Genomic DNA, 21580 nt, shown 5'->3' with positions numbered 1-21580 from the left:
AGAGAGAATCTGATTATTGGTGATCTGCAGTATCACCAAGAATACAGATATATACCCGATTATTGATGACCTCTGGACACCTATATTGTGTGAGTGTTTGGTGCAACAGTAATGACTTTGAGTGGGACCACCCGAGGAGCAGGTGGTCCTTGGCAGTATGAGAAATACCTCCCTCTGGGAAGTGCGAAGACCTTCCAACAGCCTGAGACTTCCAAAGGGGTGGAGCCCCAGGCTGAATAGCAGGAAGGCCCTGTGGCTAAGTGACACCTAGAAGGTGGGCGTCACAAGCAGGACTGGAGACTAATCTCTCAATGGAGAGGGATAGCTCGCAAGGTTGGGCAGGCTAGGTCAGCAACACACGGGCAGATAAGGTACAGAGACAGAAGGCTGATTCGGTAACCAGGAACAGGCAGGGTTGGCAACAGGTAAACAGATATGCGTAGGTACCGAATCAGAAAGCAGAAGGATAGTCAGGAAAGCAATAGGTCATAACAGATATCAAACAATGACAATCAAAAACTGGCGGTGGAAAATATAACTAATGGAACATATAAGCCTTGTAGTAATAATCCGGATTAATACACCAAAATGCACTATAAATATGAAAAATCAATATCAAAATTTTATTAGTGATTAATAATAAAAAATCAGAAATGGATATAATATTAAAAAAGCACATGGGATGGCCACCCCGTCATGACACGTCCATTCATACCTCCAGAACACACTAACACTCATACGCCGGCCTCTAGACTAAATAGGAGCAATATGATTGATATGAATGAATGATATCAAACAATGCCTAGTCTTGGGTGTGAGGTCCGTGGTCTCAACACCCTGGAACTAGTCTGAGGTATTACACAATGGTAACACAGTGTCCCTAGTCTTGGGTGTGAGGTCCGTGGTCTCAACAACCTGGAACTAGTCTGAAGTATAACACAATGGTAACACAGTATCCCTAGTCCGTGTGAGGTCCGTGGTCTCAACACTCTGGAACTAGTCTGAAGTATAACACAATGGTAACACAGAAGTAATCTGGCTCAGTGTGAATTCCCAGGGCCTCCTGGTTCTAACACACTGTGGTATCTGACTATGGTCTGAGTGCTTTCACGTAAGTGTTCGCAACGGCAGACAACTTGAGACTGACCAGCAATAACTATATACAGAGCGGCACTCCCCGGCACCACCAATCGCTGATCAACCAATAGCCACTCGCTCTGAGATCAGCTGACCAACCTGGTAGTTAGTAGTATGGGGAGTTCATAGAAGATTTTATTTTTTGTCACAAGTTAGCGGAAATTGATTTTTATTGGTTTTTTTCACAAAGTGTCATTTTCCGCTAACTTGTGACAAAAAATAAAATCTTCTACCCCACAAATGACCCCATTTTAGAAAGAAGACACCCCAAGGTATTCCGTTAGTAGTATGGGGAGTTCATAGAAGATTTTATTTTTTGTCACAAGTTAGCGGAAAATGACACTTTGTGAAAAAAAACAATAAAAATCAATTTCCGCTAACTTGTGACAAAAAATAAAATCTTCTATGAACTCACCGTACTCCTAACGGAATACCTTTGGGTGTCTTCTTTCTAAAATGGGTTCATTTGTGGGGTTCCTATACTGTCCTGGCATTTTAGGGGCCCTAAACCGTGAGGAGTAGTCTTGAAACGAAATTTCTCAAAATGACCTGTGAAATCCTAAAGATACTCATTGGACTTTGGGCCCCTTAGCGCAGTTAGGGTGCAAAAAAGTGCCACACATGTGGTATCGCCGCACTCGGGAGAAGTAGTTTAATGTGTTTTGGGGTGTATTTTTACACATACCCATACTGGGTGGGAGAAATATCTCTGTAAATGGACAATTGTGTGTAAAAAAATAAAAAAAATTGCCATTTACAGAGATATTTCTCCCACCCAGCATGGGTATATGTAAAAGTACACCACAAAACACATTATACTACTTCTACTGAGTACGGCAATACCACATGTGTGGCAGTTTTTTGCACCCTAACTGTGCTAAGGGGCCCAAAGTCCAATGAGCACCTTCAGGCTTTACAGGGGTGCTTACAATTTAGCACCCCCCTACCACTTGCCAGGACATTTAACAAACCCCACAAATGACCTCATTTTGGAAAGAATACACGCTAAGGTATTCCATGAGGGCCATGGTGAGTTCATAGAAAGTTAAATTTTTTGTCACAAGTTAGTGGAAAATGACATTTTGTGAAAAAAAAACAACAACACAATTTCTGCTAACTTGTGACAAAAAATAAAATATTCTATGAACTCACCATGCAGCTAACGGAATACTTTGGGGTGTCCTCTTTCCAAAATGGCATCATTCGTGGGGTCTGTCCTGGCATTTTAGGGTCTCTGCAATCATTACATGTACGGCCAGTATTAGGAGTTTCTGCTATACTCCTTATATTGGGCATAAGGGTAATGCACTCTGGGCTGAAAGGAAAAATGAACATCAAACAATCAATCAATCAATGTGGATGAAAAAATATCTGCCAAAAAAATTTGAAAAAAAAAAAAAAGAGGGGAAGGCGTCTGCCAGGACATAGGAGCTGCCGCCCCAAAAATCCAAACCCACCAGCTCGTATGCCCTGGCAAACCCGATTTATCTATTCATCCCGATCGATGTGGATGAACAAATCATTGCCAGAGTTCTTTTTTGACACAAAGTGCTTGCCAAAGCATATGAACCCCAACACCACTCCTCGGCCCATATGCCTCGGCAAACGTATCTTTTTGACTGCGGAGGAGAAATCTCGTCCTGCAGCGCTGCATGCACCGATTTTGTGTAACCTGACAGACGCGCAATGTTCTGTCAGGATGCACCATCAGGGCTGCAGCTGATTGGTCGGTCTGGATAGAAAAAAGAGAGAAGTAAAAAGACAAAACAATACAAAAAGGAGGGGAAGGCGTCTGCCAGGACATAGGAGCTGCCGCCCCAAAAATCCAAACCCACCAGCTCGTATGCCCTGGCAAACCTGATTTATCCATTCACACAGATCGATGTGGATGAAGAAATCATTGCCAGAGTTCTTTTTTGATACAAAGTGCTTGCCAAAGCGTATGAACCCCAACACCACTCCTCGGCCCATATGCCTCGGCAAACGTATTTTTTTGACTGCGGAGGAGAAATCTCGTCCTGCAGCGCTGCATGCACCGATTTTGTGTAACCTGACAGACGCGCAATGTTCTGTCAGGATGCACCATCAGTGCTGCAGCTGGTTAGTCGTTCGCTCGGTCCACCTGGAAGGTTAATGGATGGAAAAAGAGAAAAAAAAATACAAAAAACAAGCAAGCAGCAAAGCAATTACTTCATTAACATTTAAAGAGAATCGGTATTGTTAAAATCGCACAAAAGTAAACATACCAGTGCGTTAGGGGACATCTCCTATTACCCTCTGTCACAATTTCGCCGCTCCCCGCCGCATTAAAAGTGGTTAAAAACAGTTTTAAAAAGTTTGTTTATAAATAAACAAAATGGCCACCAAAACAGGAAGTAGGTTGATGTACAGTATGTCCACACATAGAAAATACATCCATACACAAGCAGGCTGTATACAGCATTCCTTTTGAATCTCAAGAGATCATTTGTGTGTTTCTTTCCCCCCTGAGGGGGTAGTGCATAGCAGAACCACAACACTGAAGAACTTGGCAGCCTTCCAGACACAGGCTGACAAGTCTGACAAGAGAGAGATAAGTTGATTTATTCCAGAGATGGTGATAGTAGAACGTGCTGCAGTAAGCCAGAACACATTAGAATAGCTTTAGGAACTTGTAGGATGATAAAAAACAGGATGCAATTTTTATTACGGAGTCTCTTTAATAAACTTTGAACTTTTTGAATTCAAAACCTTAACATTGCGAACCAGACATGAACTTTTTTGCTTACCTGGTTTTTTTTTGTTTTTTTTTTACTTACCTCCCAAGGACAAACCTCTCCTCCCCCATGGGACAATGTGCGAAGTGCAAATCGCACAGAGTTGTGGCGAAGTACATTACGCAATTTGTCCCAAGTGAAAGGAGAGGTTTCTGGCAGCCCTGTGTATTAGGGTCTCTGGAAACCCGATGTTTGGTTTCACACTGCATATTGACATATCCGGTGGGTCGAGCCCGCCGCACCGTATCGTCCAAAACAGACCTTCAGGCAATACCACAAGAGTAGCATTCGGCCTAGTAATGAACTGCGTCGCCATAGACTAACATGACTTCCGGGCCGATCGATATTGCCGCAGAAGCCACGCAGTAACGTAGGCATGCACTAGCGTTAAGTCAAGCACTTCCGGCGTAGGGGGGGACCGCAAAGTGTGACTTTCGCTAGGCATTTTGCCCTAACGCATCGCAGCAGTGTGAAATAGCACTGAGAGACCCTTGTGTGCCTACCGCTGTGTCTGCAGTTCCCTACTCTCTAATAGTGTACCTGCTCGTGGTACCTCTCAAAACACTCCCCTAGGCATAGGCCAGGCTGGTCAGGACAGGTGGGACAATAAACAGTGGTGTCACGCCTTATTCCAGCCCTGCTGCAGACACGACAACGTTTTCTTCGGATTCGGTGACCTGGGGTACTCGGAATTGGATAGGCGTAATGCCTTCCATGCAGCTGGCTAGTTGCATCTTGGGGTTGGGCCACGGCACCTCCTGGATACAGGAGTTCCATCACGATCTGTTTATGAAATTGAATAAACGATCCAGTTCTCCCAGCCTTACTGTAGAGAACAAAGCTGTTGTAAATTACCAATTGAATGAGGTAAAAAGACACTTTTTTATACCAGCGTCTTGTTTTTCGGGCAACTAAATAGGGCGCTAACCTCTGGTCATTGAAGTCCACCCCTCCCATGTTAGTATTATACTCGTGGACGACAAGGGGTTTTTCAATGACCTCAGTTCGCCGTTGAATTTCAACTGTCGTGTCTGCGTGAATGGTGGACAGGAAGTAAACCTCCCTCTTGTCTTTCCATTTCACCGCAAGCAGGTCGTCAGCACACAAGGCGGCCCTCTGCCCCAGTTCAAGTCTGGTGGTAATGAGCCGTTGGGGGAAGCCGCGGCGACTAGGGCGCACGGTGCCACAGCATCGGATTTTTTCTATTTTTAAGTGCTGAAAGAGGGCCACACTTGTGTAATAATTGTCCACAAAAAGATGGTACCCCTTCTGGAACAAGGGTGACACCAAGTCCCACACAACCTTTCCACTGCTCCCCAGGTAGTCAGGGCATCCGACCGGCTCCAATTTTGAGTCTTTTCCCTCATAGACCTTAAAATAAGATGTATAGCCTGTGGTCCTTTCACAGAGCTTATACAGTTTCACCCCATACCGGGTGCGCTTGCTTGGAATGTACTGTTTGATGCGAAGGCGCCCGGTAAAACGTATGAGGGACTCGTCTACGCAGATGTCCTGGTCAGGGGTATAAGCATCTGCAAATCTGGATGACAGGTGGTCTATAAGGGGTCGAATTTTGTGGAGCCGGTCAAAAGCAGGGTGGTCACTTCGATGACAGGTTTCGTTGTTATTGAAGTGCAGGAAGCGCAGGATGTTCTCAAATCGTGTCCTGGACATGGCAGCAGAGTACAGGGGAACATGATATGCTGGGTCCGTAGACCAATAAGACCGCAACACATTCTGCTTTACTAGTCCCATGTGAAGGAGAAGGCCCAAAAAAAATGTAATTTCGGAAACTTGGACTGGTTTCCACCGAAAAGGCTGGGCCAGGAACTTTTCCGGATTGGCGGTTATATATTGTGTGGCCTTACGGTTGGTCTCTGCCACAATTAAGTCTAAGAGATCCTGGGTGAAGAACAGATAGAAAAAGTCTAGGGCCGATCCTAGATTATCTGGCTCCACCTGGACTCCAGACTGGGCGGTGAAAGGGGGAAGTACGAGTGCGGCGGAATCAGGGGATTGCCAATTTGGGTTTGCCAGCACCTCTGGTAAACTAGGGGTAGTACGGGCCCGTCTTCTTGGTGGCTGCGACTGGGATCTTACTGCACGTGCCACCGAACCAGTTTCAACTTCCATGCTGGTGCTCGCCACTTCACCAGGGTCTACGGAAGTACTGGTTCTAGGTCCAGGAGATGTTGTGCTGCTGGTGCCTGCCCCACCATGAAATCTCAGACCAGCACGAACACCACTCTGCTGCCCTTGAGGCCGATCCTGCGCCACCTGCGGTCCAACAACATGGGGTGTGGTACGCCTGGCTCTAGCCGGGACCTCAACCTCGTCATCACTATCGGTCAGTGAGCCACTGCTCAATTCAGGTTCAAACTCTGACCCGGAAGATTCGTCGAATGAGGCGTCCCAATCGTCCTCATCCGACTGGGCCATGTACCTGAGAACCTCATCATCGGAATACCCCTTTTTTGCCATGGTGAACTGCTAAATTTAGGGGGTATTCCTCTGAGACTACCCAGAAAAAAGAGCACCTACCTAGCAAAAGGGAGTATTTGAGAGGTATAAAGCTGTGGTCACTGAGTTTTGATAAAAAAATAAATCAAAACTGAGGTTTACAGTGCCACAGCTATTGTACAGTGTTTTTTGCAGTGATCAGAAAAAAAATTCTGTCACTGCGGTGGGGCGGGCTGAACGCAAGTGCAGGCGAACGATCAGGCCTGATCGGGCAAACACTGCGTTTTTTTGTGGATCCTAGTGACCCTAATAGATCTGACTGCGATCAGTAATGATCACTTACAGATACTATATAGTACCAATGTTGATTAGCGACAATGATGACGCTAATTAGTGACTGTGGTGCAGTGGGCTGAGCACTAACTGACACTTACAAAGGGGCCTAGCTAACTGGCCTAACTGCTAACACTAGTGATACTGAAAAAGTGACAGTTTTCACTGATCACTGTTTTTAGATCACTAGGATAGTGACAGGGGGGTGGTGGTGAGTAGGGAATCAGAGGCATTCAGAAACAATCACAGGACAATCAAAGGCAATCACAGGGCAATCGCAGGCCAATCACAGGGCACTCAATACACGGGACAATCAAAGCCAATCACAGGACAATCAAAACCAATCACAGGGCAATCAAACCAATCACGGCACAATCAAAGCCAATCACGGGACAATCAAAGCCAATCACAGGGCAATCACAGGGCAATCAAACCAATTACGGCACAATCAAAGCCGATCACGGGACAATCAAAGCCGATCACGGGACAATCAAAGCCGATCACGGGACAATCAAAGCCAATCACAGGCCAATCAAAGCCAATCACAGGGCAATCACGGGGCAATCAAAGCCAATCACGGGACAATCAAATACAATTACAGCACAATCAAATTGAATGTCAGCACAATCAAATTGAATGTCCGCACAATCAAATACAATGCACTGGGAAGGTGATTGGGGGGTCTGAGGGCGATCTGATGGTGTGGGGTTTTGACTAGGTGCCCACACGGGGCAGACTGGGTCCTGATCTGGTGGGTGGCAGACACGGTTGGTGACGATAGGAGATCAGTGAGGGATTACAGGGGAGAATAGATGTAAACAAGGCACTGGGGAGGTTATCAGGAGGGGGGGGGGTCTGAGGGCAATCTGAGGGTCTGGGGGGTGATCAGGTGCCCCCAAGGGACAGTTTAGGGTCTGCTCTGATGGGTGGTGGTGACAAGGGGTGATAGGCAGGTGATAGACAGGTGATCAGTGGGTAAGGCAGCTGTATACAAACGTATACAGGGGGGTGGGGGGGGGGGGGTCTGAGTGGGATCTGAGGGTGGGGGGTGATCAGGGGACCCTAGGGGGCAGTTAGGGACCTAGTCTATGGGATAGCGTTGACAGTTAGTGACAGGGAGTGATTGATGGGTTTTTTTGTGGGTGCTTGGGTGCAAACTGTGGTGTGCTGGGGTGATCAGGGGGGGTTCTGAGGGCTGGGGTGGGCGATCGGGGGGTCTGTGTGGATGAAAGTGAGTGTTTTTATACTTATCCGCAGGGCTGCCGTCCTCTCTGATGGTCGCACGACGAGTGACCATCAGCGGAGGAGGCAGCCAGTATAATACACTTTGTTACAATAACAAAGTGTATTCTACACTGATTGGCCGGATCGAAGTTTAAAACCCGCCGGCGCTGCTGATTGGCCGGCGGGTTTCCGGGTAGGGTGGGCGGAGCCTATTACCGGCGGCGATCGCGTCATTAATGACGCGATCGCCGCACAGCCACCTCTGAAGCCGCCCCCACCGATGGGCGTATTGCGGTCGTTTAGGACTGGACTTTGCCGCCGCCCATCGGCTGGGGGCGGTCCTCAAGTGGTTAATACCTTTAAACAAGCTCTCAAGACTCGCCTCTTCACGCTCGCATACCCCCCTACACCAGCACCATAATCAGAATCAGAATCAGTTTATTCGCCGAGTACGCTGTAGACGTACCCGGAATTGGTTGTGGTACACATGGCAAAGGCAGGAGAGCGCGATACATTTAAAGCATTCAAAACATTTGAGACATTCACTAGTTTTAAGAGACAGAGCAGACATACATGCATTGGTGAGATTAGAAAGTGGGAACATATACATGTTACAGCATGCATGCCAGGCACTGAGAAGAGTACATTAGTCCTGGTAAAGGGTTGGTTAGTCTATGATCAGGACTATAGGGGCCCAGATGGGCAAGTGTTCAGTAGGAGAACAGCTTGAGGAAAGAAGGTGTTCCTGCGCCTTGAGGTTCTGGTGTGGATTGTTCTGAACCGGCGGCCTAGTGGGAGTGGCTCAAAGAAGCGGCTGCCTGGGTGGGAGCGATCTTGTGCGATCTTGCAGGCTCTTTTCCTCAGTCTGGCGGTGTGGATGAGGTCAAGGGGGGGCAGGGGCGTGCCGATGATCTTTTCTGCAGCGCTAATTACTCTTTGTAGTTTATACTTGTCGCTAGCTGTTGCCCCCGCATACCAGACAATAATGGAGGAGCACAGGATGGACTCAATTGTGGCAGAGTAAAAACTGGAGAGCAGTTCTGTTAGACACCCTCTCAAAAGATGCACCTATTGTCTCCACCCCACCCTTTAGATTGTAAGCCTCTGGCAGGTCCCTCTCCCTTAGTGTTTCCAGCTTGATTATGCAATCTTACTCACAACCACCCCTCTTGTAGACTCGAACAGTCTCTATTTTGACCTATGACACTATTGTTATCAAATCATTTGCATGATCTTGTTTTGTTGTGAGTTTCCGTATGTTCTACCTGTATGTTAACCCTTTTATCTATTGTGCAGCGCTGCGTAATATGTTGGCACTTTATAAATACAATAGATAATAATTATAAGGTGGAGAGATGACAATTGCATTTTTCTGCTAAAGATGTACAAGGCGTAGAGCAAAAAAAGGCCACAAGATGGAGCCAGAGACAAAGGCTAAGGAAGTGAAGAGGAAAAATGTCAAAAATGGATTTGTGTGTTTGAAAAATACAAGAGGTGTATTAAAGCAATATGTTTAAATAAACTTGCATAATGGCTTACCTTGAGCAGTATATCTACTTTATACAAATATATGTCATCACCACACAAGCTGTTTTTGTAACTCAGTCCAATTAAATTGTATATTTCAGATGTATTCTGCAGATTTTGTAATGTAATGGTAAACTTGTTGGAAACCATGGTAACAGTATACAGTTGGTGTAAAACACTTCATACAACTCTCACCTCATTGGGTTCAGGACAAAGCACAGTTTTATGCGTCCTTTCCACTTTTTCAGCTTCTGCAGTTTCACTGTAATAACACATTCATTGCCAGTGATGGTCAGTGAGATTAAAATAATTCTGGGTTGCCTGCAAATTTAATTCAAATTGCAGTAGGCATCTGAGAAGTGAGAAGCAACTTGATATTGATCACATGCAGTCAGAGCAGCATAGGGCCAGATTTACCATAAGGCACTATAGGCACGTGCCTACAGGCGCCTGATGATAGAAAGGCAGCTCACTCCCCTCCCCAAGTGCCTTCCTCCAGCCTTACCTATGCAGAGTCCCGAGTAAATGAGAGAATACTCACACGGGTCTCAGCATTTCATTGACCAGATCTCCCTTCAGTCAGGGGCACCTCTAGCTACATAATACTGAGGATAGCTCTTGTTACCTAATACTAAGTGGCACCTGTAGCCACCTACACCGGGTAAGGGAAGTAAAGGAGGAATGACAGCTGGATCTGCCAGCACACTTGCGGTCCAGTTCTGTGGGTGTCTGTAGGTTCTAGGGTGCCAGGACTTCTGTGCCTATAGGCTCCTGGGATGTAAATCCGGGCCTGGGGCAGGATCATCCACCAGGCAACCTAGACAAGTGCTTTGGGGGCTCTTCAGCCACCTTCTCTGACCTCTCTTCACTTCAGCTTACCATAAGGACCTCAAGGGGCCCTGAAATCTCCTACTACCTTGCCTAAGGCCCATTACATTTCAATCTATCTCTGCAGGCAGTAGAACGAAACCTGTAGATGTAGTTGCCTTGGCAAGTGGTATATTATTGTTTTTGTGAGCTGTCTAATGAAACCTTCTCTTCTGTTCTCTCACATTGAAGCACTGGCAGATTCCTCTGAGTCGCCGCTTTCGCTCTCTGAAGCTCTGGTTTGTGATTCGCTCCTTTGGAATAAAGAATCTTCAGGCTCATATTAGACACGTGAGTGAGACTGTACACCATTCCTACACTATAACTTACTGTACTCTGCTCTGTGCCAGCTTAACTATTCATTTTAATAATAAAACCTATTAAAGGTCTCCCATAAAGACTATGAGCTTGATTCACAAAGCGGTGCTAACTGTTAGCACGCCTGTGAAAACCCCCTTAGCACGTCTAAACATGCTTTTCGCGCATAAAACTTTAGGCGCGCAAAACTTTATGCGCGTAAAACTTTACGCGCGTACTGCACAGAGCGCAGGGCGCACCGCGCGAAGTGCCCATTAAAGCCTATGGGACTTAGCGCGCGTAAAACTTTACGCGCGCAAAGTTAGCGCACGATATGATTGAGAAATCCGGTGCTAACCTACTTAGCACCCTGGTTAGCGCGTCTAAAGTCTTTAGACGTGCTAAGAAGGTTAGCACCGCTTTGTGAATCAAGCCCTATAATTGGAAAGCAGCAATTTGTGAGGGGTGGGTCACAGCAGGGGTTCCAGTATTCTGTCTTTATACTAACAATATAGTCCATGGTGGGGAGGTGACATCATAGGATGGTTACTTAAATGATCAGTGTAATTACATTTGTGCATTATTATGCAGCAGATGGTAAACTAAATTATTTCACTGCAACTATTTCAGTAACCACAAGATGGCGACACATACTTAAAAAGTTCTGTCACAGCAACTCCTGAATTTGCAGTTTGCTGTCAGGTTAAAAAAGGCCTGTCAGTAGCCAAACACATGTATAAATACAGATGTCCCTGCAGCAGCATTAAGTGATTATCTTAATACACTCTTTGGAGCAGAGACCTTAGATGTTATTATTTTTATTATTTATAACGATGTTACCTTTTGGTTTCTATTATTATTATTATTATTATTATTATTATTAGTTAGTATTCATATAGCACCGACATATTACGCAGCGCTGTACAGTGTATATATATATATATATATATATATATATATATATATATATATATATATATATATATATATATATATATATATATATCTTGTCACTAACTGTCCCTCAAAGGAGCTCACAATCTAATCTCTAACAAGGATTCTGTAGCTAAGCATGCTTATTCTGGAAGTGGACTGATGCTTTATTATTTGAATTTGTGGTGGGCCAAAGCATTTCACTTGCAGCTCTCCGTTGCCTTCTGTCTCCGGTTCTAGCAAGTGTTTTCAATCGCATCACTGAAGTCCACTGGAATGGACAGGAGTGCAATTGAACTTTGTGAGTTCTGAACCATTCACACCTAGCGAAAGAAAGTGCTTGTGCACCTCTTATGGGGAATGCATGGTTCAGAACTTGCACAGTGTGTATGCGCTCATGCACAGCCACGTGCACTTCCTGCAGAGAGGATGTGACCGCCTGAGCAGTCAAATATTAAAAAAAGGACCAGAACTGGGAACAGAAGGGATCCTGAAGGCAATAGTCAGCAGTGAGAGCTTTACATCACCTATGTGTTTTTTTTTACAGTTAACTTTAGGTACCCTTTAAAAATATGGTGCATGACCTGAAAGAGCCCGGCTGGAGGAGTTTGTAGCAGGCTTTGTAGACCTGGTTGCAGTTGTTTGGCTTGTTATCATGATGTTGGCCAAGCTCTACCACAGGAATGGAGAATCCGTGCCTGGAACTAGAATTTTTGAGTCACATGTTCCTTGACTGTTGTTGTCTGGATAGAAATCTTCAGCTCTGGAAATAGCCACTCACAGAATATTGGTCATACAGTACATTGACTAGGGGTTAGGAAACCCTGTTTGTAGTGCTGAAACTACTCAGTTTAGACATCTGCTTTCCTATACATGAAGAGCAGGACGTAGGGACATATTAACACGGGAATCTTATCTGATGAAATTCCAATTAAGATGGGACCAGATGGGGTTTCCTCTCTCACCTTTGATATTCGTTATGTGTATGGAATTCTTTGCCTCCAGGGTCCAATCCTCTCCCGACACCCAAGGGATATAGGTTTGCAAGGAAGAGTTTTTTTGGATCCCATATTCTCCCTGTTCCCCTGAAGTATCCCTTACTGATCTCTTCAGAGTTATGCATGAATTCAGTAGAGTTTCAGAGTTAAAAATTAATTCTCCTAAATCAGAGGCAATCCCTATCTGCTTATCCAGAACCCAGATGCAAGCCTTGCAACAAGCCTTTGGCTCTTCCTGGAAACTAGCCGGTATTAAATATCTGGGTCTTTCCCTCTCACACAATATTGAGGACCTTTACAGGCTAAATTGACCCCATGTTTAAAAAAAAGCCCTCCTGGGTTCATGGCATAATTCTAATATTTCTTCATATTAACTCTGCAAGAAAGACCATCCTTCCCGAGATTTTATATTTATTCACAGCTCTCTTTATCTCGGTTCTGAAAGGGGATTTAGCTTGTTTATAATCCCAGATTCTCTGGTTATTCTGGAGAAGTAAATGCCCTAGGATCAATCAAATGTATTTATCTAGATCCAAACTTCAAGGTGGGCTAGGTGGGCTAGGCCTCTTATTGTATACCTAGATTGGTTTCCTTGGAGTTTCAGATAGCTTCCCTACACAGAGTGGCTGACTTATTATGGTTACCTGGAGATTCCCCCTTACCTAAAGCCCCCACCAGCTCTCATAACCCGGGCGACAATGGAAAAGAAAAGAACGGTATCATCCTCATGCCATAATAGAACATTTGCATTACAATTCCAGTCTAACCTTTACAACAGCCAACCCAGAATGGGACAGGTGGATACAGGCGGGAACTTTTTACAACCACAATATACTCATTGGAGACCCTGGATGATAAATATTCTATCACTAATATTGAATTATTCTGCTATCTCCAAATTAGACACCATGGCCCATTTTCATCTTCAAATTAAAATACCTTTCCAGCACTTTTCAACTAAAAAAGTACCTAAAAGTAAATGAAAAAGGACTATTAAAATTATTTTGAGCACTATCTTGCTTTCTGAACGCTTAAAATGCATTTTATTGACACATTTAAAAATATCACCCAGGAGAAAACTCAAGAGAAAAAGTTAATTGCATATGGGCCCATGTGTCAGGTATCACCCAGCACTTAAATAAGCAGGAGCTCTCACCCTTAGAAAAGGAATTCACTCTGGGTTCTGACAGGTAGGGACTCATATCTCAATTGTACTCTATTATTTATTATGATTCCCTGTCTGCATCCACCCTTCGTTTGGATAAATGGCATCCCAAACTCTCAATTGAATCTGAAGAAGACTGGTCTGAGCTATTTTCTAGTATGGCTAAAGTATCAAACAACATAATTATCAAGGAAAGGTCTTATAAGATATTTTATGAGTGGTACTTGACCCCCAGAAAGATTTCTAAGATATTTTCATCCTCGACTTATCAGTGCTTTCAATTCACCTGTTCTGACGCTGATACTGAACATTGGTGGTGGTCTTGCCCAGTTATTCAGAGCTTTCGGGATGCGTGTTTTGATCAGATCACAGAAAGACATAGATGTAGCCCTCTTTTGCAAAAAAGTGCCCAACACTTACTAAGTATCAGGATACATTTGCTGGCTTAGTTTGTGCGGCCAACCATTGGCCCTATTAGATAAAATCTGGTGGCTTTATCACATGGAATGCATCTCCTACCCATTACAGTCCAGACTTCATGTGTTCACCCAGGTTTGGGATTATTGGAGAACAAAGGCCAAAACGCTTAGTTTCACATTTATTTCACCCAATTTGCCTTATTATAGTAAACAGTTTGGTTGTTTGCAAGTTCGTTTTAGTATTTGAATGTTATTAACTACTCTCTCTCTCTCGTTTGTTTGTCCAGCTTCTTCCAGTTATAAGCTTATTATAACTTTTTTGTGCATTGCATTTTTTTTGTTGAGTGTTCTAAGACTGACACTTTTATTTACAAAAATAAGAAAACCCAATAAAAATTTGAGAGTAAAAAAACAAAAAACAAGGTCTCATTTAAACTCTTCCTGGCCTTGCTAATTGAAATCTATGCCCTGTTTAAGACCTATTATCCTTGCCAGGACGTATATTTATATGACCATGCTGCACACTCCTGCTGCTACCGCTACTTGTGCCGATCTTCCGCCACTGCAGCCCACTCGCTCTGCTGTCACTGGGTTTCGTGAGACGGTCATGAGCCAATTTCATCTGACCCTGTGATCACTGTGAATTAATCACATTGGCTCTCAGTGATCACAAGTTCAGGGGCCAATGAAATCGGCTCCTGATCAGCTAATGGAGCTCTGCTGTCATACTGACGGCAGAACGAGTGGGCTTCAACGGCTGGAGAGCAGTAGTGGCGGGTCTGTGCGGCGTGACGTTGGATGTCAGTACCAGAAGTCTCTGGTCCTTAAGTGGTTAAGAAAGACCTACTTGACGCTTGATTAAAGAAAATCGCCTCAATGCATTAAATAAATATATTTCCCAAGACATATCAATAGTTCTGTTCCTTTTTAAACATGCGTTCTCCTTGTTTATAATCAGTATGTAAAGTTCATTTTCTGCCTGAGAAGAATTTGTGTGTCTTGGTTATTAAATACATGTCTGATGAAGCTGGGTTTATGGCATGTTTCAAAACATCTGAAATATCTCCTCCCTTTGTATTTACAATTTCAGGGCACAGATATGGCAAAATACTTTGAAACTTTAGTGAAAGCTGACCCACTTTTTGAAGTTCCTGCTAAGCGAAATCTTGGCCTGGTTGTCTTCCGTCTTAAGGTAAACCGATAAGTGTTTTTTGTCTTACTCATGTCTTCACAAGGACACTTTATATAGGCTAGGCTTCAAGAATAAACCATATTACCATTCAGACTTTAGGTTTTTGACACTATGATGGAGTTAGTATATTGTTCCTGTGTTTGTATGGGGTTCCTGTAAACACTCTTGTTTCCTCACACATCTTACAAATGGACATGTGACGATGGTAGGGATTAGTTTGTGAGCCCCTCTGAGGGACAGTTAGTGACAAGACAACGCACTATGTGGAGAGCTGCAGAAGATGGCAGCACCAAATAGAAAATAATTTGTAAAAATCTGCTTTGACGTAGGCCTCTCAAAAACCAACTTTAAGTAGTCAAAAAGAAAAGTGCTTAAAAAAAAACCAGAAACAAATGTTTCTTATAGCATAAATAAATATTTGTTGCTAAATCAAATACATTCACAGAAAATGTAATGGAAATATGAAGTGGGATCCAAAAGAGTGGTAGTATTTGTTTAGTGATAAATGTTCCCTTTTAATCACTAGTTTGACTGTCAGTATAGTATGTGACAAAGCTAAACTTGGAGGCTTTGAGGGTATCACATGCCTCAGATGCCTGATAGGAGGGGCTCTCCGCTGACTCCCAACCCCCCATCAAGCACTGTCCCTGCTCTTCCTCACTTTATTGGTGGTCAGTACACTGCTCAGTGCTATCTGTTGTAGGTGTTTCTGACGTCACCTCTAAAAGATCTACAAAATGTGCAGCACCTTATTCAGCACTGGCAGGTTCCGGCATGTGTGGCCACCTGTCACCTTACCAGTAATTAGCAGAAGCAGTAGCGCGTGTACAAGCTAGAACTACTGACTACCAATAAGATGAGCAAGAGGAGTTCAGTGACCTGGGGGCATCAAAGCAATATTAAGAAAATATGTATTGTATGCACAACCACATTTTTAATTGGCTGATTGTAGTCTATAATAAAGTCATTATTTCTCAGCACTTTAGTCATTGACACAGTATGCACATTTCAATTCAGCACAAAATAAGCAATGCAATCAGAACATGAAACAAACACACTACACTGTCTGCTTCTTTTTTTTTTAATTAGATTTTAAGAATAAAAAATAAAAGGGGCTACCTCTGCTTTCAGGTATTTACTGTTGTTTGTGATTCTAGTGGAGAGACTTTTACTTCCTGTCTTACTCTCACTGATTAGTGGTCACCAGGACTGGAGATAATCATAACACTTGAAAGTGTGAATCTATGGTAGACATTCAGGATTCCAAATTTCCTGGTTTTAACCACTTTGCATCCAGACCTTTTTTCCCACTTATGGACCAGAGCAGCTTTGACAGTTTAGCTATGTCCTTATTTAATTAGAAATAAATGTATCCCTACTTATGACACAGAAATGAAATATATATTGATTTTTTCAAGACAAACTAAGCTTTCATTATATGCCATTTTTCCCTCTAACAATTTTGTTTTCTATGAATTTTAATGGGAAAACAAGGGAAAAAAAATAGAAAAAAAAACACGTTATTTCTCAGTTTTACCAATTCCAGTTTAAAAATAAAAAGTGCTACTGTAGATAAAAGAACAGACATTTTGTTTGGCTATTCTTACCGCTTATCACAAAACTTAGATTATGTTCCTGTCACAATTTATGGTGAAGATATTTGATTCTGAAATAATGCTACAGAGTGTATTTTTCACTATGAACTGAGAAAGTAAAAGTATTTTTAATGGTAAAAATCAATCTCATTAGCTCAGGAAACATATATTCCCGTTCACCAATTAGTGCTGCATCAGATAGTGCCAGAAATGTGCACAGGAGCAAGCCCAATCCTGCACAGCACTGCTTCTGCTACAAGACTTATATCTACTGACTCGTGGCTTAGATGAAGTCACAGAGGACATAGATATACTGAAGTGGTGGATAAAGTGGTTAAATATGTATGTCTTGATTATTGTTGTTACTATTGATACTCCAATAGCGACACCATAAATACTTTTCCAAGCAGGATAAAAAACCTTTTAATTATTTTAACCAACAATTATTATTGACATTGTATGTGGCCAGTGTATGGCCACCATCTTCTGTTTTACTGTCAGTTTTAAGAATAAACCCGAGCCATGACTTTTAATTCAGTTTTGGAAAAAATTGAAAGGGGCTACAACTGCTTTCAGGTATTCACTGCTGTTTGTGATTCTAGTGGAGAGACTTTTACTTCCTGTCTCACTGATTAGTGGTCACCAGGGCTGGAGATAACCATAACACTTGAAAGTGTGAATCTATGGAAGACATTCAGGATATCAAATTGCCTCCACACCTCTACAACTAATAATTTATGGGGGTGGACTCCAAACTGATTGTATTAGCAAGATAGTTTTATCATTAGGATCAGATTATAATAGTAGAAAAGAACATTTTTGGCATTGTGGGATAAGCCTTGTACATGTGTTAGATGGTTCTTACCTGAGGTGGCTGTTTAGAGCCGCCTCTACCAATAAATCTAGCATGCCTATGGTGGCCCCAAGTCCCTCCCGGTGTATCGGGGGGAGGGGGGGAGGGTATGCAGACTGCTGAAGCATCTCATCTGCTTCATTGTGCCTCCCTCCATGTACAAAACTCAACCTCGGACAGTCGCCCGAGGGAGCAAGTCTGATCTCTGTTGGTGAAAGTAATTGTGCATGTGTACATACCTTCAGAGTTAGAAACTCTATCAAGGTTCTTATTACTGTTCCATACTTCCTTTCCCAGTGACCACCCTGAACATATGTGAGGACCTGAGGTCTAGTCAGAACAGGAAGTACAGGAAGTACAAAAGATTCTTCACAACAAAGATTCAGATAGCTAGCTCACTACAGTATTTCTGCAGGTTTGCGGAGGAAACAGTGTCCACTGCTGTTACATTTGGAACCAAGTGTCACGGAACAGCCGCGAGAAGCACAGGCAATTCGGGAAGAACCGCACAGTTTTCTGATCGCTTCCCGGTTAGATTTGCGCAGTCATTGCAGTGATCAGAATGACATTTTTTTTGTTTCTTTTAAAATACCACTTTGCTCCCCTAACACCAAATGGTCAGGGCCATTCAGGCACCTTCTCAGAGAAAGTGCCCAGGCACCCAGCTGTGTTAAGGGTCCTCATAACTCAAGTTTCCACACCTCAGGGTTGACAGAAGCTCATCAAGCGGATCTTAGTGTAGCCAAGCTGGAATTGTCACGTGAGCTCTGAGCTGAGTAGTTCAAAGGACCAGTAATCTCTCCAGCTGGCAACTTTAAACTCCTGCTGAGCTGTTAGTTATAAGATAAATCATAAACTGCTATATTTGTCATATTTCCTGTGTTGCAAAGCTGCCAGGCCCTTCAAACTCGCAGAGTGTGTCGGACCTTACCGGGCACCAGTACTGAGAAGATTACAGAACAATCCAAGTTATGGGCTGTCAGTGAGACAGATTCAAAGTACCCTGCTGATACCACAGCGGCCTTGCCCCACATGTTTGGTATCATTGTGCTGGATAAATCTAGACTGACCTGAAAATTTTATTAAATCTGCCCTGACCTGTACGGTTCTGTGAGATAGAACCCATATATGGTTAGATATGATTTTCGGTCCCCAGGAGAAGGGGAGGGCTCATCTCAGGTTCTAAGGGGGTGTGTGGTTCCCGCCCTCACTCCTTCTTACTATGTCAGGAGTATAAAAATGGCAGAGGACCCAAAATCAAGGTCCTCCAATCTGAAACATCATCCCGATTATATCCTTGCCAGCTTGAGGACATGCTAGCATCTGTCTGGTTTGGACTTTGATGCAGAGTCCCCTGACTGTGAACCCAAGGACTTAGCTATTTCTTTTCCAAGCGGATATTTTTCACCTGAGCTATTCATATTTTCTTCCCTTTTTATTTTTATACTGCCCTACTATTGTCTCCATAATTGTTGATTTTAATGATTTTCTGTATATATTAATTATTTATGTTGCATTTATAATAAAAGACTTATAGAAGTCATTTATTTTTCAGCAACACCTACTATTCAGCAACACAAAATGAATCCTAGCATTCCGAAGAGTCGCTACTACTGTTGAAATCTAGATAAAATAGAGTACGTTTTATTTGCAGGTATTAGTATCAGTGAGGTTAGGTCTCCTGCCCTTCTGCAGGAGTGGTGGCAGTACTATACCCTGAAATAGTGTGCAATTTGTGTTACTGTAACTCACAAGCTCCCTTCTAGCCTGTCTGCTGCCAAATTCCCAGTGGTTTCTGCGCACCAATTGCGACCACAGATTGCATGGTCTGTGTGCTGGAACCGATTGGAAGACATTGTGCGGTCTAGCCACCAGGGGGCGTGTGACAGTGGTGGGATCTGAACCCACGCAAGTATATTATCTCTTAGTATACCAAGCATAGTGCTGGGAATCAAGAGGCCAGCAACTTCTCTACCTCCAGAATGAAGGATTTTATGTAGTCTATGCTTCTTGTCAACTTGCTTCATTTTCATTACAGACAGATTGTGGATGAATACAAATTAAGCTGGTAAGAAGCATGGACTGTGCAGGCATCCTGTGAGTCTATGGTTATGGAATACACAAGTAGCAGTATGAGCAAGATGCTATGCATTTTTTTTTAAAGGCGGGATTTTGGTTTTAAATATGTATGTCTCGATTATTGTTGTTACTATTGATACTCCAATAGAAAATACTTTTCCAAGCAGGATAAAAAAAAAACTTTTAATGATTTTAACCAACATTTATTGACATGGTATGTGGCCAGTGTATGACCACCATCTTCTGTTTTGCTGTCCAAAATATGATACAAACAAAGGGATTGATGCATGAAGCAGTGGTAACATTTCTGTGCGCAGACAGTGTAGAACAATATTACGGTTACTACTGCCAGCAGTTTTCCACGAGTTACGCTATAAGTGCGACCTTCGGTACTCGAGTACTGTGAGCGTTGCTACGGTAATGCGTGTTACTAATGTGTGTTAGCTTAGCAATGCTTGCGTTACTCCCGTACAGTGGGTCATACTAATAGCGTAATTTGTGGCACACTGCTGGCGGGTACTAACGGTAATATTGTGCTGTTTGCGCACAGCAATATTACTGCTGCTTCGTGCATCAACCACATAGATACTTAATTCAGAGGTGGTTTAAAGCGTAAATGTGACAAATTGTACAGCAATTACAGCTTTCTTTAAAATGTCCTATGAATCTTGTCTCTTCATATTAACTTAAAATTTATTCCCTTCAACTCAGGGCCCAAATGTTCTTACAGAACAAGTGCTTACAGAACTTACCAAGTCAGGAAACATGTTCCTCGTACCAGCTACAATCAATGACAAGTTTATTATCCGATTCACCGTCACCTCTCAGTTCACCACTAGAGAAGATATTCAGCGTGACTGGACTCTTATCAGGGAAGCTGCAATAAATGTCACCAATCAGCATTACACATCCATTACCAGTGATTGCCACCAGTCACTCAACCCTTCAAGCAGAGGAACTGTAGAAGAGGATACTTTTGAGGAGATAACTGTGCAGCCCAAACACGGAGGATTTAACCCAAAAGACTGGGTTAAGCAGATGTCTGAGGATGGCTTGGATCCCTTTGAGGATTGCTTCCCGGAGAGCGTGCCAGTGGCAAACAAGCACAAACCAGTGTTCTTTAAGTATTGCTACTGGTCTACCAATGAGAAGAAGAAGACTGCTCGTTCTCTTAGCTGTAACAGTGTCCCCCCTTATATTAATTCTAGAGAGAAAATGATTGAAAAGCTTGTGCCCCAATTTGAACTTCAAAAAGATGGCAGCATTCTATCCAAACTGCCAGGCAAAGTCATGATTCTGGAAAAAAATGCTTTCAGGAAATTAATCAAGTTCTACAGCATGCCCAGCTTTCCAGAAATCAGCATTCAATGTGGTCTTAAACTGCCCTGTTGCCCTCTCCAAGCAATAGTGTAGTGCACTTTAAAGTGATCCTTAAGTAAAAAAAAAAAAATGACTTTTACTCACCTGGGGCTTCCAATAGCCCCCTGCAACTGTCTGGTGCCCTCGCCGTGTCCCTCCGATCCTCGTGTCCCTGCCGGCAGCCACTTCCGGTTTTGCTGTCAGGAGCCGACAGGCTGTGATTCATCGCGTTCCCAGCCACAATTGTGCCCTCTATGCTGCTATAGCATATAGCATGAAGCATATAACAGCATAGAGGGTGCAATTGTGGCTGGGAACGCGAAGAATCACTCGCGTTCCCAGCCTATTGACTCCTGATGGCGAAACCGGAAGTGGCTGCCGGCAGG

The 21580-nt window shown here is 43.5% G+C and overlaps 1 protein-coding gene across 1 annotated transcript in view; it reads left to right on the top strand.

Annotated features, from left to right (window-relative positions):
* The window catches only part of HDC (histidine decarboxylase), a 37589-nt gene extending 16325 nt beyond the window's left edge, over window positions 1–21264 (top strand). The window contains exons 11-13 of the mRNA XM_068273584.1: window positions 10497–10595; window positions 15207–15308; window positions 20547–21264. Coding sequence (XP_068129685.1) covers window positions 10497–10595; window positions 15207–15308; window positions 20547–21248 — 903 coding nt within the window. The 3' untranslated portion in view covers window positions 21249–21264. The remainder of the gene's footprint in view (window positions 1–10496; window positions 10596–15206; window positions 15309–20546) is intronic.
* The last annotated feature ends 316 nt before the right edge of the window (window positions 21265–21580 follow it).

This window comes from Hyperolius riggenbachi, chromosome 3 (genome assembly GCF_040937935.1).
Source record: "Hyperolius riggenbachi isolate aHypRig1 chromosome 3, aHypRig1.pri, whole genome shotgun sequence".
Lineage (NCBI taxonomy): Eukaryota > Metazoa > Chordata > Amphibia > Anura > Hyperoliidae > Hyperolius > Hyperolius riggenbachi.
The sequence above is the reverse complement of the archived record's forward strand: the minus strand, read 5'-3'. Positions and strand labels throughout refer to the sequence as shown.